Raw genomic sequence first — 27,831 nt, forward strand, 5'->3', positions numbered from 1 at the left:
CGAGAGCTGTTAGGAGAGCAGTATTCACCTCCCAAACCTACAGTTCCCAGAGTTCCCTGTAAAGTGGGATTGTTTGTTGAACCGCTCTGATAACTGTAGCTCTGTGAGGGGAATCGGGGCCTCCTCACAGCCATCAGTACCCTTAGCAAACTACAGCTCCCAGAATCCTTTGAAGAAAGCCATGGCTGTTTAATAGTGTAGTTCTTTAAATGGGCGGTGTGAACCTGTCTGCTGTGACTGGCAACAGCTTTCCAAGGTTTCAAGCGAAGTCCTTTCGTTTTCCAGTCCTGATTTTTGCGGGAGCTTTTAATAGGAGAGAGCAGAGGACAGGATGTCCTCGACCTCAAGTTAAGTCTCTATCCAGTTCACTTTGGTTGCCAAGGGAGGTTATGTAGGGATATTAAAATGTCTGACAAGGCAATTTTCAACCATGGGTCATCTGGATGAGAAAGAGGCATTAATAAAGCTAGGGCTGTAATCGGGAAGACCGTGAGTGCATTGGTATTGGAAAAGTGACTCAAAATAGGCTTCAGGCCTATCCATTCTCTGTTTTCATACTGCCATTAACCTCTTTACTTCTTCCACCAGGTATTTCCTTTTGTTTTCTGTTGTCAGACTGTGGTTGTCTACTTGACTTATATCGGTTTTATACCATCTTAGCTGATAGTTCCCACCCAAGCATTCTGGGAATTGTATTTTGCTAAGGATGCTGACAATTCCCTGTTAGCAGCCTCTAGCACTGGCCTCCCATCACACAACAGCAATTATCATAGTTCTGAGGGAAGTAGTAATACCTGTTAAAAGTATACTAACAAACATATTGTTATGAGCACCTCGTTTCTCTGAGTGGTGAGAAATCCCAGGGGTCGTGGGACAGCACTTAACCAATTTTGTTTCCTTTTAGGGAGGAGATCACTGGAGACTCCTGGGTGGTTTGTAATATTTACATTTATTTACAAATTTATTTAGTTACTTAATTTCACAGCATTTCTTTAGCGCTTGATTGTAACAAAAACTCTTGAGTGGTTTAACAAAAAAGACTCCTGGCAACATTAAAACATTATCAGTTAAAACAACAACAACAGGTAAAAACAAGTATTAAGAACATTCAAAATATCATTAAAATCAGCAATGCCAAAAAGAAATTAAAACATATGTCTGGATTCTGCGGATAGGCTCCATGGTTCATTTTGCATAACATAAATCCCTGCATATTTTACATAAACCTAACCATTCAGTATTCCATTATTACATCCATCAAAACTTATTTACACTGTTGAATTTATCTGCCAATGTTTTCAAGTGTACACAATTTGCCCCCACATATTCAATAAACGTCTTCCAATCTTCCTTAAACATATGTTCTTCTTGTTCTCTTATTCTATATGTTAGGTTCGCAAGCTGCGCATATTCCATCGGTTTAAGTTGCCATGGGCAAAAATGTTTTAAGCGGGCACCAAAGGATACAACAAAACTCCTGAATAATGGCAACAGGCAGGGAGTTCTAAAGTGAAGGTGCTGCCACATTAAAATATTAACAGTGTCAGTTAACAGTGCCAGTTCCACAGATCAAAGTGGCCGATTGGATATATATATGGGGGGTAGCGGTCCTGAAAGTAAACAGGTCCCAAACTGTTAAGGGCTTTATATACTAATAGTAACACCTTGAACTTGGCCCAGTAGCAAATTGGCAATCCGTGCAGGTCTCTAAGCAAAGGTGTTAGATGCTGACAGGGTCTCACCGCTGTCAGCAAGCCTGCTGCAGCATCCTGCACAAGCTGCGGTTTTCCATATCAAGGAGCAAAAGCAAAGCTCCACGTAGAGCACACAGCAGTAATCCAATCCTGAAGTAGCAAAAGCTTGAACCACTGGGGGCAAGCTTTCCTAGTCCAGGAACTGTCTTTTCTGTCGTACTGTCCACAGATAGCCAGTGAGGCTACCTGGGCTTCCAGTGACAAAGATGGACATAGCATCTGCAGATTGTGAACCTGCTCCTTCAGGGGCAATGCAACCCCATCCAGGGCAGGCAGTTGGTCATCAATTTCTCAGGGGCACTGAAACCACTCACCTACAGCGTCTCCATCTTGCCAGGTTTCAAGCTCAGCTTGTTTCTCCTCATCCATCTCTCCCACTGTGACAACACAGCCCCTCCATTTATGGAGAAATGGAGCTGAGTGTCATTGGCTCACTGATGGCACCTTGCCCTAAAACTAATGACCACTCTCAGTGGATTCATATAGATATTAACTCGCCCTGGAGATAAGACAGTGTCCTGCTGGAATTAGTGCTTCCGCCTTTGTTTACTTGTGTCTTAACTGGAACCTACAAGAAAGTTAATATGTTTCTAATCTGGTAAAGGTCAGACAAGTATTCTGCATTTCCTTTTTTATTTTATTTTTTTACACAAAATAATTCTGTTTTAATACAGTATAACATTGTATTTCCTATACTTGTCACTCCCAAGGAAAGTATGCTTAATCATTTATCCATGGTATTTTGAAGCTTATTTATCACTTTAACAACCGAAATGCATCAAATAATTCTAGCTGGTTATTACTTTTAATATGAATGGGGGCCATAAACTTGCAAACTGCTTTCACGTCTGTCTTCCTTCTCTCATTCTTCCACTGAAAGCAGTTCCGGAATTCTCCGTTTATAATTATTAATAATAATAATAATAATAATAATAATAATAATACCCTACCCATCTGGCCAGGTCTCCCCAGCCACTCTGGGCGGCTCCCAACAGAACACTAAAAACAGAATAAAACATCAAACACTAAAAACTTCACTAAACAGGGCTGCCTTCAGATGTCTTCTATAAGTCAGTTGTTTATTTCCTTGACGTCTGATGGGAGGAAGTTCCACAGGACAGGTGCCACTACTGAGAAGGCCCTCTGCCTGGTTCCCTGTAGCTTTGCTTCTCGCAATGAGGGAACTGCCAGAAGGCCCTTGGCGCTGGACCTCAGCATCCGGGCAGAACGATGGGTGTGGAGACACTCCTTCAGGAATACTAGGCCGAGGCCATTTAAGGCTTTAAAGGTCAGCACCAACACTTTGAATTCAGTGGCTAGCAAAATTTTGTCCAGCTCTCATTGAATTCCCAATCATTGTATGATTTGACCATTATTCTTCCAATATCCCAAATTTGGAAAGGATTAAAAATTCAATATATCCCATTATATCCTCAATTGTGTTGTTGTTGTTTTTTTAAAGAATCCCCCTCATTTAACTTTATCACAGTTCCATTACATATGCAAGAAATCAGCCCCCTGTTCCTTTCATATCCAGCGTCAATACTCAACCTTTCCTAATCAGAGGTTAAATACCAACAATCATAGAATCATAGTTAGAAAGAACCACAATCGTCATCTAGTCCAATCCCCTGCAATGGAGGAATCTTTTGCTCAATGTAGGGGCTCAAACCCACAACCCTGAGATTAAGAGTCTTATGTTCTACCAACTGACATTAAAAGCCTCTTATAATAATTCCCCATCATATGTGTTGGTAGTGACTCAGCCAAATGTGTAATCTATTTTAACATGGTTCTCTGATATAAATTTGCCTATCACATCTTTTGCCATCTTAACTTGACGTCATTAATTTTTTCTCATTGGGTGTTCTGCATTTCAGAACACTTTCGTACAGGAATATGAAAGCTCTGGCAGAATACACTCTGTGGTTTCTAAATGGTTAATGAGGAGGAACAGGACAACATTGTTGTACAGGAAAGGGCCAATGGAAAAATTGCAGCTGCTGGAGATTACCTTAATGGCCTTGGCAAGTATTCTATATGTTAGGGAAATTACAGGTCAGTGGCCTGCAATTACTAGGAAAGAGTTGGAGGTTTTTATGGAAGGTTGAAAACCATTTTTGCTACACCTTTCTCTCAAACTGTGTGTAAAAAGCAGGGGTTGGGAACCCTCCTTTACCCAGCCCACATGGTCAAGGTTTCTATCTGCCCTGCCTGTTTTTGGCAACTTGAAACCAGCCAAGAGAACCATATGAGTTTTTAAAGTGACTAAGAATTGTTAGCAAGCGACAAGCTGAGTAAGCAGTAGTGCAGTTAGGTGATTTTTGACTGGTGGTGGTGGTGGTGGTAGTGATCTTACAAGCACTCCACACTTTGGTGTTTTTTTTAAAATAATGTTTATTAAAGTTTCACAAACAATAAAAAGTTTCAAAATTTAAACATAAGAAAAACTACAAAAATGAAAAAATACAAAAACAAAACACATAAAAAATACACAATAAAAAACAGTTAACAAAAGAAGGGAAGGAAAAAGGAAAGGAAAGAAAAACCAAAAAACAAGACAGAAAATAAATTAGTATTTTCATATCTTATACTTCATTCACTAGTTTCTTGACCTCCTCACACCTCCCACTTTGTATTCCAGTTCAGATATTAAATTCAGCAAATCCTTACCCTCTAGCATTTATCCTCACTCAAGATATTAACCTATTATAAATATCAATTTTCCAGTTATCAATCTCTATTTACATTTTCCAAGCACTCCACACTTTGGATGGAAATGTGAATTACTTTAGCATGTGGTACACCAGCCCTCCTGTGGTTTGAGGGCTCTCCTGCTCACTCTGTCCAAAAGTCCTGCACTGATGACACCAATGGAAAAAGAACAGTAATTTTTCAGCCTGGAAAGATTTTTATTACCTTCCCTTAGGCTCACACAGGAAGCTTATAGAGAGTCATCCCACTGCTCCATCTGGCTCAGTATTGTCTACACACAGACTGGGAGATTTCTCCCAGCCCTATGTGGAGATGCCAGGAATTGAGCCTGAGCTAAAAACAACTTTTGTTTAAAAGAACTTCCTTATGTTGCTCCTCGCACCCTTTAAGAGAGAAAAAGGGGATTCCCCACCACAATTACTTAAGCACATTATAAGGATGATGGTTATCAGAAAAAAAATCCACAGTGAGGCAAGGCCTGTGCAGGCCAGTCTTAGGTGGGTAGAATATTTCCACTCCTGGGTGGCATTCTAAAAAACAAAAACAAAAAACCAGAAGTGTTCCAGTTCTTAGAAACAAACTCTCATTCTTTGGAAAGTGACGTGGGACAAATTTACTAACAGAGTGATCCAGTCTGGGCAGTGCACCCGCTGACCTCCTGCTGGCAGGACTGTCTGGAGAAGATGGGAAAATTAGCTGTAGATTTTAACACCTCTCCATCCCTGGCTGTTGTCTTTCTGTCCATATGCCCTCTTTCAGTTCTCCACTTGTGCTCTTAAGAGTTTTCCACGTGGTTTTAAAGATGCATCTGTACCAGGTGTTTTCTCCAGGTTACAGCCTCCAACCCACACAGCCCCACCCCGATTCTAGTACCAACACATCCTCATTACAAAAAGCTTCAGAAATACTACTGGTGCCTTCACACATCAACCTGCAGTATTCCATCGCCCAGGGAGGTTCAATGACCAGGAATGGCATGTTCCAGGCTGCCACGTCAGTGCAGTGGAGGCAGTGCAGGATTTGCACACAAGCTGAATACCAATTCATAAATAAATACACTACATTTCAAGTGTTACACAACTGGTTAAAAGAGTAAGAAAACCGGGGAAACAGGCTCTAAAACAGACATTATTTTTCTGCTATGACAAAAATATACAGTGATTAATGGCTACAGTGTTATATGTCACGTTTGGTTTAACTCTGTGCAGAAATAACTATATCAGCATTTCTTTGGGCCAGGTGTCCATAAGCTGTCAAACAGCATTGGCAGCAGCTGACATCAGGTGCAGGATATGCAGCAGCTTAAATGTGATTTAGAATTGGCAGGTGTGAGGAGCCTCTGGCCCTCCTAGTGTTGCTAAACTACAACTCCCATCATCCCTGGCCAATGGCCATGCTTGCTGGGGCTTATGGGGGTTGTAGTTCAGCAGCATCCAGAGAGCCAGAGGTTCCCCCACCTGGTTTAGGGCCATAACATGACATAATCCTACCCTGTGTGGCCCTGAGGCCCACCTGAGAGCTGTCCAAGGTCCACTGTTTCAGAAACACTGACCTGCCCAGCTCTCCAGAATTTTACAGCTGCTGTCTGAAATCATATCACGCTCTGAATGGCCATTAAACACCAGCTGCATACAGACCATACATTTGAAGCACTCCCCCCAGAGAATCCTGGGAACTGTAGTTTGTAAAGCTCTGTGAAAGGTAAACTACAGCTTCCAGGATTCTCGGGGGCAGAATGTGCGTCCGGTGTGCGACCTAGGAGCACACGTGTTGCCATTCTACTTTGCTGTATACTTTAGGTGGCGCACGTGCCGGATATCGCCCTCACTCGAGGTGGGAGCGGCGGGGGGGGGGGGGGAAGGAGCCCGACGCGGGTGCCAGGAGGAGGCACCGCGGAGCAGACGCCATGGAGACGGCTCTGCGTGTGCGCTCGCCGCTCTCCTCCTCCGCCCCCTCTTGCACAATCGCCCCGGGGGCGCTGGCGCTGGTCTCGGGGTGTTTGCGCCAACAGGAAAGGCGCCGGGTCGATCCCTAGCAGCGCAGCACAGGAAGGAGGAAAATGCCCAGCGCGACCCACCCACCTCGGGAACTCGTCAAGGAAGTTTGGCGGGGCGGGGCGGGGCTTGGCCATCCCACGTGGGGCTGAGATGGACCAAGTTTGGGAGCTGTAAATAACCCTAAAATCGGAGGCGGGCGGAAAAACAAACGCAACTTTTCTGCCTGTTGGTTCGTTTGGGGCGAATCCGCGAAATGACTCGTTTCTTTCTTTGAAAGAGGCGCTTTCTGACTCCGAGGGAATCGCAGCATGGAAGAGGACAGCAGCAAGCTGGGAAGCGCCGGCAGCCTCTGGCAGGACCCTTTGGCGATCGCGCTCACCCCCAGCAAGCCAGTCTCTGCAGGGAGCCAGGGCGCCCGAGGGGGTGGCGGCAGCGGCAGCAACGGGGGCAGCAGCGGCGGCGGCGGCAGCAGCGGTAGGGGCCGACCCCTGAGCGTGGTTTACATCTTCCCCGAGGATCTGGAAGAGCCTCTGCCTCTCCAATGCCTGCGGGAAGCCTGCAAGGAGGTCCCGGCGACGGAGCTGACGACGCTGCCTTTTGGCACCGTGGCGCTGGGGGACACCGCGCCCCTGGATACTTTCTACAACGCAGGTGAGTCCCTGCAAAAGCAGCCTCTGCCTCGGCCGGCTAGCGGTTCCTTCAGTTCACCTGGGAAGGAAACCTGCCCAGGACAACTCCGTGGGAGAGCAGAGGGCATTGACAACTTAGAGCTTAACGCCGCGGTTTTCGTCCAGGTTGTCTCGGGTGGAACGAGACGCTGCAGATGTGATCAGATGTTGCCAGCTTCCACCGCAGCAGGGCTCCTCTGCATGTCCCTACGAGGGTTGGAATTCTTTTTAGTGAATTTCTACTCACACTTATAAGCAGCTGTCAGTGTCCCGAAAGACAGCCGGCAAGCCTGGTGAAATGGAAGTAGAATTCTTCTGCAAGTTTGAGTCTATTGATTCAGGACTCATTGTTGACAAAGGTCTCTCCCCCCCCCCCCGTAGGTGTTCAGTGTATTGCACACTGACTGGCAGCTGCTCTCTGGATTTTGGGGCAGGAGTCTCTCTCAGCCCTACCTGGAGCTGCTGGGGATTGAACCTGGGACTTTGTGAATGCAAAGCAGATGCTCTACCACTGACCTATGGCCTATCCCTAAAGGCTGTGAAGGCTGTGTTGTTGTTATCAGTTACTGCTGTTTTAAATGGTCATCATCTACACATTTTATGATTCTCACAGAAACTTTGCACAGGCTGTACCAATTGTGTTTTGTGATGTTTGGGTCATATGGTTAATTCCACTCCACCCCAAGCATACCTATCATAGAATCTTAGAGCTGGAAGGTTTCCAAGGGTCATCTAGTCCAACCCCTGCAATGCAGAAACCTCGGCTAGAGCATCCATGACAGATGGCCATCCACCCTCTGCTTAAAAACCTCCAAGGAAGGAGAATCCACCGCCTCTCTAGGGAGTCTTTTCCACTGCTGAACAGCTCTTACTGTCAGAAAGTTTTTCCTAATGTTTGTCTGAATCTCCTTCAGAGCAGGAGAAAACAAGCATGCTCCCTCCTCCATGTGACAGCCCTTAAGATATCTGAAGATGGCTATCATATCTCCTCACAGTCTCCTCTTTTCCAGGCTAAACATACCCAGCTCCTTCAAGCGCTCCTCATAAGGCTTAGTTTCCAGACCCTTGATCATCTTGGTTGCCCTCCTCTGCACACATTCCAGCTTGTCAACATCCTTCTTAAATTGTGGTGCCCAGAATTGGACACCGTATTCCAAGTATGATCTGACTAAGGCAGAATAGAGTGGTGCTATTACTTGCCTTGATCTGGACACTTTACTTCCATTGATGCAGCATAGAATAGCATTAGCTTTTTTGCTGCTGCATCACACTGTTGGCTCATGTTGATCTTGTGAAGGATTCCAAGATTCAGAGTACAGTGGTGCCTCGCAAGACGAAATTAATTCGTTCCGCAAGTTTTGTCTTCTTGCGAGTTTTTCGTCTTGCGAAGCATGGTTTCCCATAGGAATGCATTGAAAATCAATCAATGCGTTCCTATGGAGACCGTCCGGGGACAGAGGGGAAGCGCCGCGCGCCTTCCCCTCTGTCCCCGGAGATTGCGGGGCTGGCAACGGGGAGAAGCAATCTTCTCCCCGCCGCCCCTTGCTTCAAAAGAGGTCCGGAGACAGAAGGGAAGACGCGCTGCGCTTCCCCGTTATCCCCGGAGCTTGCGGGGCAAGCTTCGTTTTGCGAAGCAAGCCCATAGGGAAATGCGTCTTGCGAAGCGGCTAAGAAAATGAAAAACTCCTTGGTCTAGCGAGTTTTTTGTCTTCCGAGGCGTTCGTCTTGCGGGGTACCACTGTAACTGTGACTGTGGTTCAGAACAGAATAGTTGGCTGGATCACTAATGCAGGATCCTTGCAGGAAAGCGTGATACAGCTGTTCCCAATACTAAGTGTGGGGAGGGAGGGAAGGATGGAGGGAGAGGCAGAGAGAGAGAGACTTCAACAGACAGGCAGACAGGCAGAGGAGGGAGCCTATGCATATGAGTGGAAATTGCACTGTGGACAGAACAGAAGCCAAGTAATTTTCATGGCAGTCACAAAGGGTGTGAGTAGAACACCTTTCTAGTGAACAGCTTGCCTAACGAGTTGAGCAGCTTGGGCAAGTAGCTACTCAAGAAGCTGAATGACACACATCCTATGCTTCAAAAGGCCCCCATTTACCAGAGACAACATAAATTTTCTGGTACCTGCTTCTGATCAACTGCTGTCCCTTGTCTTTCAGGGATGCCTTTTAAGAGTACAAATAGATGACTGTTGCCTGTCTTTAGGTTTCAGCCCCATCCTCATGATCTATAGAAGTTAAATCTCTGGGGGGACGAGCGACATGGGCCAGTCCCTTTTGGGGTCCAGGGCTGAGGGCCTTCTGGTGGTTCCCTCATTGCAAGAAGTGCGGGCAGAGGGCCTTCTCGGTTGTGGCGCCCGCCCTGTGGAACGGCCTCCTGTCAGATGTCAAGGAAATAAACAACTATCCAACTTTTAGAAGACATCTGAAGGCAGCCCTGTTGAGGGAAGTTTTTAATGATTGATGTTTTAATGTATTTTTAATACTTTGTTGGAAGCCGCCCAGATGGGTGGGGTATAAATAAATTATTATTATTATTATTATTATTATTATTATTATTATTATTAAGCAGTGTTCAAAATTAGGCAGGCACCAGGTGCATTGTGACCAAGTGAAGATACCTGGGCACCAGGATGGTGCCTGACATCTCCACCCCAGGATCATTGGATCTGGACTTCTTTCACATACAGTGGTACATCTGGTTAAGAACTTAATTCATTCTGGAGGTCCATTTTTAACCTGAAACTGTTCTTAACCTGAGTTACCCCTTTAGCTAATGGGGCCTCCCGCTGCCGCCGCGCCGTTTCTGTTCTCATCCTGAGGTAAAGTTCTCAACCCGAGGTACTATTTCTGGGTTAGCGGAGTCTGTAACCTGAAGTGTCTGTAACCCAAGGTACCACTGTACTAGCAACACATCCTGTAGAATTCTGTTTGCACAATCAGAATGAATTTCAGGAACCAAAATTATTTTTCTGCACAACCTGAGCAGGATTGGTGAACATTATAGTTAATTGTTGTAGCTTGTCTTCACTTACCCCACCCCACTCCCCTGCTCACAGTTGTGAAGAATATTCTTAACTTATGAATGGTCTGTGTCACCATTAAGAAAAAGAGGTAGGAATAGGCCAGTATATATATATGGATTAAGTGACTTTTCTTCTTTAAGTTCTCAAAGTTCTTAAACTAGATCAAGGTTGTCATCTGAACTAGCCAGATATTTATCTATCATTTGAAAAATAAGACTTGAGAGCCACCTTGCCCCAAAATGGCAACTGAACACTCTGTTTTGGTGACTGTAACCCTGGTTTAAGAAACCATTTGGCGCCTAGCTTATATATCTGAGTTTCTAACACTGGAATTCATAACTATCTTGTTTCTTGAGAAAAACTGTGCTTTGATGCATTTTCACCCAACTCGGCTTCAATCCAAATAGAGAAAAGGGACAACCTGGCTGTGTTTTAAGCTGATGATATTATGTGTACAGCCCCATATCAGCAGCCCTTGCCAACTAGCTGTCTCAGAAAAGATTGAACCCAAGAAACAAGACGGGAGGTGTGAGAACAAACTGAAGGATGGGGGCAAGCTGGTTCTCTTTGTGGTAGTATCTGTGTCTTCTTTCTCCCTCCCTGCAGATGTGGTTGTGGTGGAGATGAGCAACAGCCTGTGCCAGCCCTCGCTCTTCTATCACCTGGGGGTGAGGGAGAGCTTCAGCATGACCAACAACATCCTCCTGTGCTGCTACACGGATTTTCCGGAGCTGCAGGCTCTCAGGGTGAGTCGGGATGCAATTCAATTCTACAGGTGGAGTCTGTTCATGGAGATTGCTTTCGAAAAAGGGCCACTTGATCAGACCAGAGGAACATCTGTAGGGCAGGAGTGGGCTGCCTTTAGACTTGCTAAACAGTTGGGATTTGAGGAAACCCTTCATGCAGGGGAATAGTTAGGCAGTTTTAGACCCCTTTCTGGGGCCTCTGTCTTTTGGTAGAAATATGTGCAGTGTTCCCCCCCCCCCCGGTACTTTCTTCAAAATAATGGTCAGCCAGCCGTGCCTCATTTGTAGTGCCCTCCTGCTCATTCTGTGGGTGGTGGTGGGGAATCCTGGACCTTTGCCCCAAAGTCCTGCTCTGATAGCATCACCAACTTGATGATCAAGACACTTAGAATCTGCTCTGAAAGACTGAAGTGAGGATAGGAGGAGTTTCTTAAATGTTTCGTGTGCAGCAATTGTTCTGCTGAAAAGTTCCCCCAAGTATGTTTTTGTGCGTAATGGAGAACACGGGTGTGAGTGCATGTATGTGTGGCAGATTTTGTCAATAGAAAGAAAACAAAGTTGGCGAGTGTTCTGTAGGATACGGCCCTTAGAGGGAGATTTACCCCCAGGGCAACATTTGATTGATTGATTGATTGATTGATTCAAGTGCCTTCTGTCCTGCCCATCCTCCAGTCTGCAGGACAGGGTGGCTAAGAACTTACAGAAGAACTTTATCATAGAAGATAAAGTCATAACGGCAACCATTCAGCAGCAAATAATATCAGTAAAGCCGCAACTAAAAATAGTTTATTCCCTTCTACGAATGCTTGATGGGTATAAAATATCTACAGCCATCTTGCAAAAAGAAGCCTTCCTCCATCTCCCACTGCTGCCCAGATACAGATTGTGTCAAGCAAACAGGCAAGACCTTCAACATGTAAGGCTTAAATCAGTCCTACAGCAATCTAGCTATAGGTCAGTGGAGAGTGGGGAGAGACAGATTCTCTTGGAAGCTGCTTTATGCTGAGTCAGACTATTGGTCCATCTAGCTCAGTATTGTCTCCAAAGGGGTATTTCTAAGCCCAGCCTGGAAATTTCAGGGGTTGAACTTAGGACCTTCTGCATGCAAAGTGTGTGCTCTCCAAAGAAGCTGGTGCTTTCACCTTCAAAATTGTGAAAATTGTTCTCTTAACAGCTACTTGCTGCATTGGGATGCAGTTCTGTGCATGCCAGAAGTCCTCTTCTGACCTTAATGCTTCTGTATTACCTAACATGGAAGTGGGGAAACCCTGTGTAGCCCAGTCCCCTATGGTCCACCTGAACAGCATGACCACCTGTCCCCACAGAGCCTTTCTGTATGCAGGTATATGCACAAAGGTTCCCATGCGACCCAGGACCCCAATCACCCAGATTTCCAGCTTACATGGAATCCTTCTTTTGTACAGCTGTGCATGTATAAAAGGCCCAGATGGTCAGGATGTTCACACAGACTCTACGGGGCAGTTCTATCTGGTACGTTCCTGGTCCCATATTGAGTAACACAGAAGCATTGATGACTGAAGAGGGCAAGAGCAGGGATGAGGAACACTTTTCAACCTGAGGGCCATTTTCCTTTATGGACAACTTTTGCAGGGCCATATGCAACTAATGTAAATTTTATTTCTGTACAGTAGGCTAGTTTCTACACACAAACACACCAACCTTTTTCCTCCATTCAGGTAAGCAAGATGCATTATCAGAGTCTAAAGACACATTCTAGCCAGGCATATGCACTCAAGGAGGTTGCAGAGCAGAGCCCATAAGGGGTGTGGTCTGGGGAGAGTCCCAGTAGCCAGACAGAGAAGCCTGGAGGGTTGCGTTCAGCATCCAGGCCTGACATTTTCCACCCCACTTACAACCCATTTAGAGCAAAAGTCCTTCTTCAGGTTTGGCACCATGCTGCACTGCATAAGGTAGTACCGTATTTTTTGCTCTATAAGACTCACTTTTTCCCTCCTAAAAAGTAAGGGGAAATGTGTGTGCGTCTTATGGAGCGAATGCAGGCTGCACAACTATCACAGAAGCCAGAACAGCAAGAGGGATTGCTGCTTTTGCTGCGCAGCGATCCCTCTTGCTGTTCTGGCTTCTGAGATTCAGAATATTTTTTTTCTTGTTTTCCTCCTTCAAAAACTAGGTGCGTCTTGTGGTCTGGTGCGTCTTATAGAGCGAAAAATACGGTACATTGTAGAAAAGCTGCATCATCTCACACAGATGATGTGAAGAAGAACAATAAGAGTTTGGATTTGATATCCTGCTTTATCACTACCTAAAGGAGTCTCAAAGTGGCTAACATTCTCCTTTCCCTTCCTCCCCCACAACAAACACTCTGTAAGGTGAGTGGGGCTGAGAGACTTCAGAGAAGTGTGACTGGCCCAAGCTCACCCAGCAGCTGCATGTGGAGGAGCGGAGATGCGAACCCGGTTCACCAGATTATGAGTCTACTGCTCTTAACCACTACACCACACTGGTTCTCAGTGCAACATATTAATGCATGATGACGCTTGCAAGAATTGCTTTGGATTCCCCTTTGGGGGGTTGCCTGTGCGTAGGAGCAGCAAGCTCTAATGAGTTTGTGGTTACTCTGCATGATTCTGTACTAACAGCTATCTAATGTGATAAGGAAACATCGCACGGCTGCAGCATGGCAAGAGAGCAGCTTCAGTTGAGAGCTCATTATCTCACTGTTACCTACATGTGACCAAACCCTTGTGCTCTCCATTAGCGTATCAGAAGTAAAGACCATTCCAGCTTCATTCTGTGTAGTCGTACAACCCATCCAGATCAGGATTGATGTCTTGTCTTCTAAGCACATATGGAAGCTATCAGGGGAAGAAGTGATGCACCCCTGATGCAAGTATGATAAATGGCTTAATAGTGTGATTCTATGCATGCCCAGGGCTAGCCGATCAGAAGGTCAGCGGTTCGAATCCCTGTGACGGGGTGAGCTCCCGTTGTTCGGTCCCTGCTCCTGCCAACTTAGCAGTTCGAAAGCATGTCAAAGTGCAAGTAGATAAATAGGTACTGCTCCAGCAGGAAGGTAAACAGCGTTTCTGTGTGCTGCTCTGGTTCGCCAGAGGCAGCTTAGTCATGCTGGCCACATGACCCAGAAAAACTGTCTGCGGACAAACGCCGGCTCCCTCGGCCAGTAAAGCAAGATGAGCGCTGCAACCCTAGAGTCATCCGCGACTGGACTTAACGGTCAGGGGTCCCTTTACCTTTATGCATGCCTACTCAGAAGTAAGCCCCGGTAAATTTAAGGGGTATTGTATCCAAGTAAGTATAATTTCATCCATCCAAGAGTGGGATCCTAGATATGGAGAAAGATAACCTACCATCTAAGTTCCTAACATTAACAAAGCTGGAGATTATTTTTGGTGGGACATTAGATAAAGGGTCAATAGAGGCTAAATTGGACAGTATTGCCTAGTGATTGAAGGACACTTTATCTCCATAATAAGCAGAGTCTTTTTAGGTTTCAGAACAAGGGTGGGAAACCTCGGACCTGGAAACTAAATGTGGCCCTCCAGTCATCTCTATCTGGCCCTTGCTATGCTCCTTAGACCATGCCCTCCCTCACCACACCCCTCAGAAGTCTTGCCCCATGCCCTCATCGACTGCATTTGTTTGGCTGGAATGGGTCCTTGAATCATGATAATGCCTCTTGCTTGCCTAGATATTGTGTGTGTGTGTGTGTGTGTGTGTGTGTGTGTGTGTGTGTGTATAGAAGCCTTCGACTTTTGCATGGCTTGAATGTAGCCTGTTGTGCAAAGGGATATTCATTGTTCCATCAGTTTTTTTAAAAAAAACAAAAACACCCCAATGGGCTTTGAGCACCCGGGCAGCGGACTTAGCAGATCACCTGCTCACAATCTTCCCCACTATCATGAAACGGATTGCATTTGTGCTTAAATTATAGTGACGGTTTCAAAATTTTCATTCGTACAGATCAGTTAGCGCAAGCCATTTTTACGGAGGTCTGTATCCTCGTCTGTGGTGATGCATTTCTGCTCCTCCTTGGTGACGTGCAAATAGCTACTCTAGGAGCGTGACTCTGTGGCATGCGTTGAGGCCCAGGAGCCTTCCAGAGAAGGTGATGCATTAAGTCACTGGAAGGAGACCTTCTTGCCTCACTTCCTGCAGGCACGGGTTTTCAAGATAGGCAACCAAGTTCAAGGGAGGCTTCTGGCCTGCTATGGCATCATACAGAAACACACCGGAAACCAGAAACACACCAGAAACAAGCCTGCAGGAAGTTCTTGTGCTTCTTCAGAAAGTCTATGGATTTGAAACCCTTGGTGGTGGTGCCTTGCTGAACCTCTGCAGTTCCTGAAAGTTTTAATAGCTTACATGTATTCTGTACATTGTCCCTAACAGCTGCTTTTAATTTTTTTAATGTATTTATTACTACATTTATATGGTGCCTTTTATACGCCACTATAGTTTTCCCCTCTGAGAGTTATATGGTCGTACCTTGGAAGTTGAATGGAATCCTTTCGACTTCCAAAATGTTCAGAATCCAAAGTGCGGCTTCTGATTGGCTGCAGGAAGCTCCTGCATCCAATCGGAAGCTGCGGAAGCCCCATTGGACATTTGGCTTCCAAAAATAGTTCGCAAACCGGAACAGTCACTTCTGGGTTTGCGGCGTTCGGGAGCCAAAATATTCAAGAACTAAGCTGTTTGAAAACCAAGGTACAATTGTAATTCCCACCAGACTTTAGCAGAATACACTGGGGATATGTATGTGTGCTTCAGATGTGTTTTAAAGTATGGTGTGTACACAGTCTTAATCAGCCTTCGAGTAAATCCCGTTTGGCTCTTTGTTACCAAGCAGCTAATGATAACCTCCCCTTGCCTTTCTCCTTTCTAGGAGGAGATCTTCCAGAAGAATTCAGTAAGTCCCACTTGGTTTTCTGACCATGCACCATTTGAGACTCATTATCTGTTTCCGGGAATTGAGCACAGTGAGCCTCACAGAACACAGTGGGGGCTTCTCCATAAACGTGTATAAGGTTGCACTGCACATGATTTATTATCTATCCAACTCGGCTGTTTCAGCTTTTGGAACACGCATGGCAAAATCCCTATGGCTGAATTTAAAAAATATATGTTGGAGACTGGGTAGTTCGCAAAGTGAAATAGCAAGTATATTTTCCAAAAACAACCACCATCACCCCACCAGTGCGGGGGAACTGAACCAAGAAGAGAAAGGGATTTGCTATTTGGAAGAATACCATTACATTTGAATGCTGCCTCCTTTCAGTCCATAAAGCAGAGCTGGGATGATGGACCACTGGCTATGTCAGTTGGGGCTGATGGAAGTTGGAGTCCAGCGACATCTGGAGAGCCAAAGATTCCCCAGCCCTGCCATATAGGTTCACCAAAAAACTTATCCATGTTGGTTCAAGATTTGGGCACAATTTTTGGAAACCAAAAATGCTCTTTTTCTTTGCTGCTTAGAGAAATTGCCCTCACCCTAATACTGCTCAAAACTCATGTGGTGGACAGTTTTGCGCCCCACGAAATGGGTACATACTACCTCTAGTAGGTCTGCTTATTTGTTTATTTATTACATAGATGGGGAACCTGTGGCTTTCCGGTTGTGGCTGGACTCCATCTCCCATCATTCATTGCCCATACTGGCTGGTGCAAATGGGAGTTGGAGTCAATATCTGGAGAGGCACAGGTTTCCCATTCCATATTTATTGCATTGCATTGCATTACTGAACTGTAACTCCCATCAGCTTCAGCAAGCATGGCCAATGGCCAGGGATGATGGGAGTTGTAGTTCAGCAACATCTGGAAGGCCAGAGGTTCCCCACACCTGCCTTGTATCCTGTTTTTCTTCCATAATGGGCCTCAGGGTGGCATCCATAAGGTTCCCAGGTGATCTTCCACCCAGGCACTGACCAGACCTGCTTAGCTTTGTGCGGTTTCTGCATCATGTGCCTTCAGACCACATAGCTTTGATCCTTATCTTGCTAATCTGAGCAGATTTCCCAAAATAGAAACAGTTCCTAGAGAGGAGGTGGCAACACTTATTTTACTGCCACCTCAGCTAATAGTTTAATTTTGACCCAGAACTCAGCTCCCGAACCAGTGAAAGTAAAGTGGAAGGCCTATAAGTCTTCCTTTCCCCAAAAGGCATGTGAAAGATTTAAAACAAATAAGGAAACAAAAGAATAACGTAATCTTCAACTTCCAGGAGGATGCCAGTGCGGGTTTTGGGTTTTTTTTGTTTTGTTTTTTACATTTTCATAGTGCCATGTGTGTTTTAGAACTGGGTGTGTGGAGGGATCATAGCATTAATTCTCTTTTAGGATGGCAACGGCAGCTATACCTTAATCCCCTACGTGGTGGCAGCCCAGAACAAGGTCTTCTGCTGTGACCCGAATGCGATGATGTGCCTGAGCGAGCTTTGCCAGCCTAACAACTTCACCATGGAGGCCTTCTTCACCCCCCTGACGGCGCAGCTTGCAAGGCTGCTGGAGGGCACCTCCACCAACACCTGGTAACACCCCCCCCCCCCAGTCATCTTTCAATACATGAACTCAACTAGCGCAGCAACGGGAGTTAAGTGTGCCCTCCCAGGACCACACTCCTCACCGGACATCCTCCATACTCTCCGCAGCTGCTTTTGCCCGGCTGAAGAAGTCCTTGCACTGTGATCTTGCCTAGAGTAGAGTATGGAGGTGTGTGTGAGAGAGTGCAAGTTTCTGCAACGTGGTTTTCCTGGTGCGAAAAGAGCTTTTAAGCTCCCTGCCTTGCTTGCCAGCCAAGGTCCTCTTGGTGTGGCGGCTCTGGAAGCCTGCAGATGGTTGTGTGGGAACTCAAGCGGCCCCGCAAGATCTCGAGAGAGTATCCCAGCTTATTCGTATTTCTGTCCAAAGGTATTTTGGGGAGGTTGTTTTAGCAGTTGGGTCATCTGGCATGATAACTTCCAGATTAACAGTAAAATTCTACAGCCCGCTCCACACATTGTCACAGGTTTTTGCCGTAGCAAAAAGGGCGCAGCACTTGGGCCTAGCTTATGCATTATCTTGGTGAGGTGCTTGCCGGACTCTCCCATTGCCTTACATGGGAAGCTGCCTCATACCAAGTCAGACAATTGGTTTCTCTAGCCGAGTATTGTTAGCAGTGACTGGCAGTGGCTCTCCAGGGGGCATTTCTCAGCCATACTTAGGGATGCCGGGGGTTCAACTTGGGACTTTCCGCAAGCAAAATACTGGGCTATGATTTCTTGCTGGGCTCTGTGTGTCTTCATAGTTTTCCTAGTAACATGTAAGCTGTTCTTTCTTTTTTACTGCAAAACTGAGATGTTCGAGATTCCATAAAAAGATACCAGGGCCGTCTTGATCCTCTGCATTCTGTTATCGGTGCCCTAATCATAGCTGGGGCAGATTCTTAGAATTGCTGAGGACGGCTTGTAACTCACAGCAGTTCTCAAGAATCCCGGGAGGTGTAGCAGAATCTAGTGCAGCATTTCACTGAGTTCAAGTTAGAGTATCAGGCAAGATGGCCTTCCAGCAAGTTAAGGGGAAGGATTCTGACACACTACCTTTGGGGAAGCAAGGGCAGCCCCAAGAAAGAGGGAAAGCTTATTGCTTAATAAGAGCGGGTACTTGAACCTGTTGAACTCTGGCCACACCCTCTCCTTATATTTAAGGCTGTCTCATTCCACTTTACAGTGGTACCTCGGGATGCGAACGGGATCCGTTCTGGAGCCCCGTTCGCATCCTGAACATAAAGTAAGACCCGACAGCGTGTCTGCGGGTCGCGTTTCACCACTTCCACGCATGCGCATGACGTCATTTTGACCGTCTGTGCATGCGTGCGAGCAGCGAAACCCGGAAGTAACGTGCTCCGTTACTTCTGGGTCGCTGCGGAGCGCAACCTGAAGGCGCTCAACCTGAAGCGTATTTATCCCGAGGTATGACTGTATATATTTTTCTCCCTTTTCATAAAAAAGTAATGCCACTTCAAACAGTCATAGGTTCCCTCAAATAATCCTGGGAACTCTAGTTTGTGAAAGGTGTCGAGAGTTGATAGGAGACCCTCTATTCCTTTCACAGTCCTACAGTTTCCCAGGGTGGTTTAACAATCTATCCAGTGAAATTGCATGGCTGGGTGAGAACTAGCTCTTCTAGAGACAGACCTGGTTTTATGAATGATCTAGGTGAGGTGGTAACCATTACCCTGCAGGGGATATAATTACAGAAATGCCGCACATCTTGATGGCCGAGGTGTAGCATGCTGAGCTGGCGAATGGAGAAATACCGGACAAAAATGGTTCTTGTTCAAGGGTAGCTGTGAGTTGGTCTGTTGAGCTTCCGAAGGAAAACAGGAAGTTGCACCAGAGGAGCAGCTGAGGACAGGGCAGCCGCACAGTGTCATGCAAGACTTAAGTGAGAGGGGGTGGGGGGTGGCCAGGCCAATAGCTGATGCAGGGAGATGCTGTTCCTTTGTGGTATTCCATGCACTTACAAACCTCCGAGCCCCGGATGATTTTCTTAACGCAAGAAAAAGTGCTTGCTGGATCATCTAGTCTAGCAGCCTGAAACAAAGCAAAAACACATGGCAGTTTGCTGTGTTCCAGAATGAATGGCGCAGGAGAACAGCATTTCTCATCCCCAGAACTTAAATACACTGCGTACACTCCCTCCCAGTAAGCTGTTAGACTTTGGGGGTGAAGGGAAAGCATTTTCCCCAAGCCTAATTTCAAGAGGGGGAAATGATCGTCATAGAGATTGCAGTTAATCCTTCCCTGCCCAGCAGCTACAATTCCCACAAAGAGCCACACAGCAATTAGACTTGAAAACAACCTTCCATTGGCATTCAGAGGAGGCTGTTTTCAAGCTCCTGAATGTCATGCAGCAGGTTTGGGGTGGGGGGAAAGATCATGGGGGAATGGGGAGCAGAGGATTAACCCTCCCACCCCCAGCTGCAACCTGCCAGATCAAGAAACCTCCTCTGTGGGAGCAATTAAATCTTGAAAAATCTGAGTGATTTTGAGTGTGTCTCATAGTGTATGGAAAGGGAAGTGTTAACTTTTCTGTTCCTCAGCTGCGGCTCCACACTGCTCTCAGACTTGAAAAAAAAAGGCACTAATTGGCCCAAATTGCTAATTGCTGCAGGCGGGAAAGAAAGGGATTCTCTGAGTTGGATGAAGAGGCTCCTGGGGCCATAGCTGGCCTGCAGGTTGCTGGACTTAAAGAAGCAGGAAGTGCCATCTCATTTGGGGAGCCTTTCATCTTAGGAAAGTAACCTAGAATAGCAGTGTGTTTTCCCGTTCTGCTGAAAACCAGAATAAATGGGTCCTTCCTACTGTTTCCAGAACTTTCCTCTGCAGGAAGCTGTGGTGGGCCTCTGCGATTGCATCACAACTGAGCACACTGTTACTAGTGGCAGTCTGTTTTAAGTGGTTTTTAATATTGTGTTCTAAATCTGTAAGCTGCCCTGGGACTTTAGGTTGAAGGGTGGGTAATTAAAAAAATATATATTACTAACACCAGGCAGCCCTGTGTCCTATAGATAGGCATCCCTTTGCAGACATCCAAGACCCATGGGCAAAAGTTGGCAGGCTGGCTCAGAGTTCTAGCCAGTCTGGCTCAGGGACCGCTCAGGGTTCTAGCCAGTCATGCTCTTTCCCAGGATACTCCATTTCATTTCCACCTCCCCCAGTAGAAGTGCAACATTCAGTGGCTGTTGAGCATAGTCAGTCCACGCTGGGCTGTTTTGGGTCCTCCTCCCACCTCCACCGCTTAGGCCATTCCCCCCGCTAAAGGTTTTGGGGATACCTCAAGCCTACTGATGCCTCCCTCTTGTGCATAGATGGTCCTGTTTTGGCTGCATGGAAAGGACACTGTGAGAATGAGTTTCCTGTTAGTATATAGTGGGGATGGGGAGCCCTTTCCAGCCCCAGAACTGCATTCCCTTCAAGGCAACATTCTGAATGCCACATACCAGTGGTGGGTGGGGCCAGAGGCAAAAGTGGGTGGAGCAATGTATGTAAATATTACCTTTATACAGAAGGCAGTTTCTACATGCACACAAACACGAGCCTCTGTTCTCCACCCAGATAAGCAGGAGGTGTGATTAGAGAGAGCAAGGACGGCTTTTCAGCTAGGCAAAAACATGTGCTCTGTGGAGAAGGGCCAGTGAGGGGCATGACCTGGGGAGAGTTTTGAGGGCCAGAGGGAGAGGCCTTGAGGGCTGCATTTGGCCCCCAGATCCCCCACTTCTGATATATATAGCACTGGCCTGGGGTAAACGTGCCTTCCCCCTTGGGGTAAGCCAAGGGGCACTATCCTTTCCTCAGAGTAAAGGAAAGCTTCTTGTTTTCTCCAGCGGCTACTTTCGGGAGATGATCCGAAGGGACATCCGCAGGGCTCGCGAAAGGTACAGCGGGGAGCAGCTGAGCCGTGAGCTGACCAGTATCCAGCAGCGACTGGACAGTGTCGAATGCCTCAGCCTTGATATTGTCATGAACTTTATTTTGTCCTACCGTGACGCACAGGTGAGCTGATCCACAGGGCCCCTCAACACTCATGCCGTGGCCAGTTAATGTGCACGAATGCAGCCCAAATGCCGTCAGTGGCAGCAAGCAGAATGTTTTGACGTCTGTTCCCCCAGGGCAGACTTGACCCCCGCCAACCCAGTACTTCCATTGCAGTGGTCAACACCAGCAATGCGCATCAGTGCCATGCTGGCATTCAACACCCATGGATAGATGCCCCACCACTGAGCACCTGAACATCCCCCCCCCCTTACACATACTGGTCTGTGGTGTTTCATGGCAGGTTCCTAGAGTAGAAGCCATGTGTATTTGGGGCTGAACTGAGTTTGGGTTTAGTTGAAGGCTGTGTGTGCGCGTCTGCCTATTGCGGCTTCACTTTGTCTTCTGCAGGATTGTAATGGCATCATCACCCTAGTGGAGACCTTACAGGCCCTGCCGACTTGCAATGTCGCCGAGCAGCACAACATCTGCTTTCACTATGCCTTTGCCCTTGACAGGTGAGGAACATTGTCAGGTAAGGATGGGCCTCTATTCTCAGCCCTGTTAGGCCTCCCTACCCTCTGCTTCCCTGATGCCCACAGACATTGGTACACTTAAGAGGTGTCTTCTGGCAACGGGAGCTCTGAAGAGGAGATGGATCCACTTCCTGGTCTATCCCATGGGTGTCTGCAGACACCAGAGCTTTCCCTGAGCCCTGAGGACACACCTCTGCCAATGGACTCTCATGGCTGGTTTGCAGACTCCTCAGCGAATCCAGAGGGCGTGGAGGAGGGATCCTCACAGCTGGAATGCCCACTATCTTGATGGGACCAATGGATGTAGCAGAAGGCAGTGGCCTTTAAGTACCCAGAAGGCAGCACCCAGTGGGCAGGGTCTCTAGTCAATGACTATGCTGAGACAACCTGGATGTTTGGCCTCTGCAGCATGGTGCTAAACCCATACCTTGGACTCTCTCCAAAGTCTTTGTGCCTTCGTAACCAGGAAATTCTGATCGCCCCTTGCTTGGGCCATCAGCCCTCCTCAGTGATGGGCATCCCTGTGGATCCCAACACTAAGGTCCTAACACAGTAGCAGATGGGCAAAGCTGGTGTTCTTCCTGCACCATGGCTGCTCTTGCCCCAGCATTGGGGCCTCTGACGCCACATGTGTGACTGTGTGTGAAATGCATTTGCAGGCGGAACCAGCCTGGCGATCGGGAGAAGGCCCTCTCTGTTATCCTGCCCCTGGTGGAGAAGCCTGAACGGGCAGCGCCTGACCTGTACTGCATGTGCGGCCGCATCTATAAGGACATGTTCATTGATTCTGGCTTCACTGATGCCGAAAAGAGAGACCAGGCCTTTTACTGGTGAGGAATGGAAAGGGATCTTTGCTGAACTTGCACTTCTGCTTTAAACTATGGCTGCAGGCGTGGAAATCTCTTTTAAATGCTCGTTGCTTATGGGATGGCTTGGTGGTGGTAGGGTGGCCAGGTGAAACTCCTACTTCTAGACATGATTGAAGGTGCAAGCAACCTGTCCTCTCTTTCTTTTCACCCATTTGGCTTATTTGCTGAGTCTGAATTGCAGCCTTCCTAGTTAGTTTTCAGGTCATTTCCTTGTGCTTCTGATTCCTCAGGTATCACAAGGCCTTTTTAACAGACCCGAGCCTCCATGCTGGGATTAACTCTGTTGTCTTCCTCATCGCTGCTGGACACAAGTTCGACACCTCCATGCAACTTCGGCAGTTAGGTGCGGGGCTGCTTGTTCCCATCTGCGTCTCGTAAGGGTAGCTGGATGTGTGAATCATTGTTCTGATCTAAAACCAAGATATTGGCAGTGTTCTTTATTATTCATTCTCTCTCTCTCTCTCTCTCTCTCTATATATATAAACACAAAATCTGGTTGATTCATTTCCAAGCGATAGTGTTAAGTGTCTAATTCAATGAATGTTTTGTGATAGGGAATATTGGCTGGGTGGTGGGCGGGATCATATGAAAAGAGCAATTATCGCCCCATCTGCACCATATATTTAATGCAGTTATCATACTACTTTAAACAGTGGTGGCTTCTCCAAAAAAAATCCTGGGAGCTGTTGTTTGTTAAGGGTGCTGAGAGGTGTTAGGAGTGCCCTGTTTCCCTCACAGAGCTACCATTCCCAGAGTGGTTAAACAACCAATCCCTACTCCCAGGGAACTCTGGGAATTGTCGCTCCATGTGGGGAGTAGTGGTTTCCCAGAATGCTTTGTGGGAAGCTGTGACTGTTCAAAGTGGTAAGATGCTTTCAGGGCCCCTTTCCCTCTGCCTCTTCTCCCTGCTGAAATGGGGCTTGAAATATGTGTTATGTTTTAGCCAATAGAATGGTAACCCCTGGTTTAGCCAGAATGTCATGACCATTTTGCAAATTCCCCTCAGTAATCCCTGCCACTGCCCTCCCCCTCCCCCCACCCCTGAAACATACCTGTTGCTGTTTAGAAAAATCTCCCTTGCTTCCTTAGGTATGAAGGTGAGCTGTGTCCTGGGCAGGAAGGGATGCTTGGAAAAGATGCAACATTACTGGGATGTGGGTTTTTACCTGGGCGCCAGTATCCTGACCGGCGACTTTGACAAAATCATCCAGGCCTCGGAGAAACTTTACAAGCTCAACGCTCCAGTTTGGTGCGTGGTGGGAACTTTGTGTCCTCGTGGGAACGGGGTGGGGGCGCATGGAAGACTAACTAGCTGACAACCCATCGGGAGTTGAGAGTCTCGAAGGGGGTGCTGGGAGAGGGCAGGTTTCTGAAGAGGAAGTGATTTCCTCCTTGTTCAGTGTGGTGGGACAACAGATTTTGAACCTCTGCTCAGCCATGGAACTCACTGGCTTACCTTGGACCAGTCAGGGTTGTTGTGGCGATTAAATGAGGAGGGGAAGAACCATGTACACTGCCTTGTCTGAAAAGGTAGTCTATAAATGTAGGAAATAATAATATGTGACACAGACCACTTGCATCGGATGGAAACTTTAACTTACTTCATCCTTTGCAGACTGTGTGGGTCTGTTTGAAGTGTGTGCTTCTTTCTCTTTTTTAACTCTGTTCTCTTCTGCCCCCTGCCCAATTATTGGTTCAGGTTCTTGACATCTATCAAGGAGACTTATGTAATCTATAGTCATTTCAACACTGCCCCCGACACCTGGTCACCTAAACAGGAGCTGGTTGATTTCTGGCTGGGCTTCTTGATGGATTCCTGCCAGCCCTTTGTCTCCACAGAGGAGTGTCTGGTAAGGAGGCAATGAACGTTGGTGCATTGGCAAAACCGCTACTGAACTACCAGCTTTTCCTCCTGCCTGCTCCTTTGCTACACTACTGTGGCATCTGTTGCTTTCCATCCTACTAGAGGCAGTAGCAGCAGAATCAAGTGGTTCTGGGAGTGGCAGAGCACTCCGGTGGTAAAATGGACTTTGCCATTTCAAACTGTGGCTTAGAAAATGAGCACATCAAGATGAGGCGTGAGCTAGCATAACTAATATGCTAGTTCTTTGTTTATGGAGGGTGTGTTCTGTTTCATTTTCATATGGGGTAGCCATCAAAAAGGCTATGCCCAACCTGCTGTCTGAAGTGGCATAGTCCAGTCTGCATAAAAGGTCATATACATGGCATCAAACCATTTTCCCCATGACTTTAAGTTCTGCAACTCTCCAAGGTCTTAGAGGGTTTTCCAGCCCTTTTGCCTGAGATATTGGGTGCTTCTAAGATAGTGACTTAACATTGTAAACGATTCATTCAGAAATTGCAAGCTGGCCATCAGCAAGAGGCTTTAAATTTATCCAATTTTGCCCAGAAAGTTTGAATCGGGATTAAATGGCATTTTGATGGCCATATCAATGCTGTGACCTTAAGCATGCAAAACTTTGCCTTGCTCATCTGTCACTTTCAGCAGAGTTGCAGAATGAGATTCTTAGGAAATTTCCTCTTCTGTTGTAGCAAAGCCTTTCTTGCCTAAGGTGCTCTTTCATATTTCCTCCCTTAAGCTATATAAAATTCAGGGCAAGCTTTGCATAGCTGGGTTGGAGAGAGGACTGGACAGTCTCTCTCTCCCCCCACCCTCTCTCTGTTTGTGTGAAATTCATGTGCTGACAGATTTGCGGGGCAAGAGAAAATTGTGCAGATGCTTCTCTCTCCCTTTAATTCCTCTCTACAAATCTTCTCCTTGGGAGAAGCCTTTGGGATAACTCCTAGTTCTTACCTCTAGGTGAAACAAAGCCAAATTATCTACTTCTGCTCACATTTGTGAACTTTAGTCTCTCCCAACCCTTCCTTCTCTCGTCTCACTCCATTGTGGAAATTTGGATTGTAGTTTCCTTGACACAGGGGCCTGTTTACCTTGCAGATTGGCGGCTTGCAAAACATCACAGGTTGATTTTTACCGTGCAAAAATTGATCTTAGAGCAACATCAATGCAGCCCTCTCAGCTTGCACCAAGAAACTCTGGAACACGCCAAGCTACCTTTCTCAAGCCTCTGTAGTCAGTTATAATCTCGGCACACAACAGGCTGCATAAACACCATACATTTGCAGCACATTTTTCTTCCAAAGTGTTCTGGGAACTGTAGTTCACCCTTCACTGAGCTATAATTCCTAGTAACCTTTGCAAACTGCAGCTCCCATGATTCTTGGCAGGGTGGGGAGATATGCTGCAAATGTATGGTGTGTATGAACACACACACACACACACACACACACACCCCTTTTCCTTCTGGCCTCCAGTTGTAGCCCCAGGCATCACATCTGAGAATGTCATCACTATATCCCATAAGATGAAACAGCCAATTAGCTGTGCTCACACCTGACCACAGGACTGAGTCAGCCTTGGCTGACCTGATGAACCAGCACTGTTACAGGTACCACATAATACTCATTCCACATTTGTAAGGAAGCACCTAGACTTTGGAACTTCCTCCCATCAGGCAGGTACCTTCACTGTGCTCATTTCGGTGATGGTTCTGCAGATCAAAGCAGTCAAATGGGCACGTAGGGTTAAGGCGATCCTCCAGGTAGACTGGTCTCAAGCCGTTGAGGGCTTCATACACTAATAGTAACACCTGGAGCCTGGTCCCGCAGCAAATGGGCAAGCAGTGCAGATCCAAAGGGCAACTAGCAGAGAGGTTATGTGTACCGTCTTCTCTATGCTCACTACGACATATGTCAGCTGCTTTGAGATTTTTGCTGAAATACGAAGCGGCATGTAAGTTAACTAGCAATCTAACTCACCATCTGTCCCAACAGGTCTTGATTCTAGAGTTGGGCAGAGTGTTGCAGCCATCTCAGCTCAGTGTCTGCAGTCAAGAAGGGCAAAAATCAGTGACGCTGACCCACATTGGCTCTCCAGAAGAGGTAGGTCCAGAATTGTGGCCTGGGCCAGTTTCTTTTTCTGATTTTAATTTTTTTAATTTATTACCCGCCCTTCACCCTAAGGTTGCAAAACAAGTTACAACAATTTAAAATAGAACTTTTAAAAAACCCTTATAATGACAAAAAATACAAACACAAAAAAATCTAATAAGAAGTAACAAAAGTTTTTGTAATTACTTTCATTCTATTTAGATTTCCAGTCTTTATGCGTTATAAATCTTCATGGCTGTTTATCCCTCCAGCTGTGTGTCTCAATTTCCTGTGATTCCTCACTCAGGGCATTTGTATGTTTCTTTCACCTTTTGGGTCTCTTTACAGGAAGGGATTTCCAAGTGGACATTCCCAACATCTTCCATCCGTGGAATCAGGTGATGATTTTTTTAATATATAAAACAAATAGTTTGAATTCCTTGTTTTTAAGGCTAGGCTAGTGCTTAAGATAAGAAGCAGCCTTTATACCAGGTCAGAGAAAGAAGCCACATTGCTTAGTATTGGCTACACTAACGAACAGTAACTCGCTGTGGTTTCAGGGCCTTTCCCAGTCCTCCCTTGAGATACATCACTGACTTACGGTTCTTCCCCTAAAAAAAAAAGAAAGCTCTAGTTCTCAAGACCCTGAAATAAAGGGCTGGTTTAAATAGGAACATAGGACACTGTCAAGAAAGACCATTGGTGCATTTAGCACACTATTGCCTATACCTGGGTTATCCATCATGGTGCCTTCCATGGTGGACTCCAATTCCCATCACCTCCAGCCAGCATGGTCCATGGTCAGGAATGATGGGAGCTGTAGTTCAGCAACATCTGGAGGGCACTGCATTGGCTACTCCTAGTGCACTGGGTGGCTGATGGTCACTACAATTTCAGGCAGAAGTCTTCCCCAGCCCTCTTGAGAGACATTGGAGATTAACCCACAACAGTTGGCATGCAAAGCCAATAGACTGTTGATGTACATCCCCTCCCCTGAGAAAACAGAGTTAGCCAGGTGGCACTCGCAGTAGAGAGCACTGGGCAGAGAAGGCA

The 27,831-nt window shown here is 46.5% G+C and overlaps 1 protein-coding gene across 1 annotated transcript in view; it reads left to right on the forward strand.

The window, feature by feature from the left end:
- Positions 1–6,335: 6,335 nt before the first annotated feature.
- Positions 6,336–27,831, forward strand: part of MAP3K6 (mitogen-activated protein kinase kinase kinase 6) — a 38,878-nt gene continuing 17,382 nt past the window's right edge. The window contains exons 1-12 of the mRNA XM_083512079.1: positions 6,336–7,117; positions 10,773–10,912; positions 15,798–15,821; positions 17,248–17,438; positions 21,275–21,443; positions 21,834–21,940; positions 22,618–22,788; positions 23,058–23,170; positions 23,917–24,076; positions 24,527–24,677; positions 26,683–26,790; positions 27,127–27,176. Coding sequence (XP_083368205.1) covers positions 6,775–7,117; positions 10,773–10,912; positions 15,798–15,821; positions 17,248–17,438; positions 21,275–21,443; positions 21,834–21,940; positions 22,618–22,788; positions 23,058–23,170; positions 23,917–24,076; positions 24,527–24,677; positions 26,683–26,790; positions 27,127–27,176 — 1,727 coding nt within the window. The 5' untranslated portion in view covers positions 6,336–6,774. The remainder of the gene's footprint in view (positions 7,118–10,772; positions 10,913–15,797; positions 15,822–17,247; positions 17,439–21,274; positions 21,444–21,833; positions 21,941–22,617; positions 22,789–23,057; positions 23,171–23,916; positions 24,077–24,526; positions 24,678–26,682; positions 26,791–27,126; positions 27,177–27,831) is intronic.

This window comes from Podarcis liolepis, assembly GCF_965112155.1.
Source record: "Podarcis liolepis genome assembly, chromosome: 7".
Classification (NCBI taxonomy): domain Eukaryota; kingdom Metazoa; phylum Chordata; class Lepidosauria; order Squamata; family Lacertidae; genus Podarcis; species Podarcis liolepis.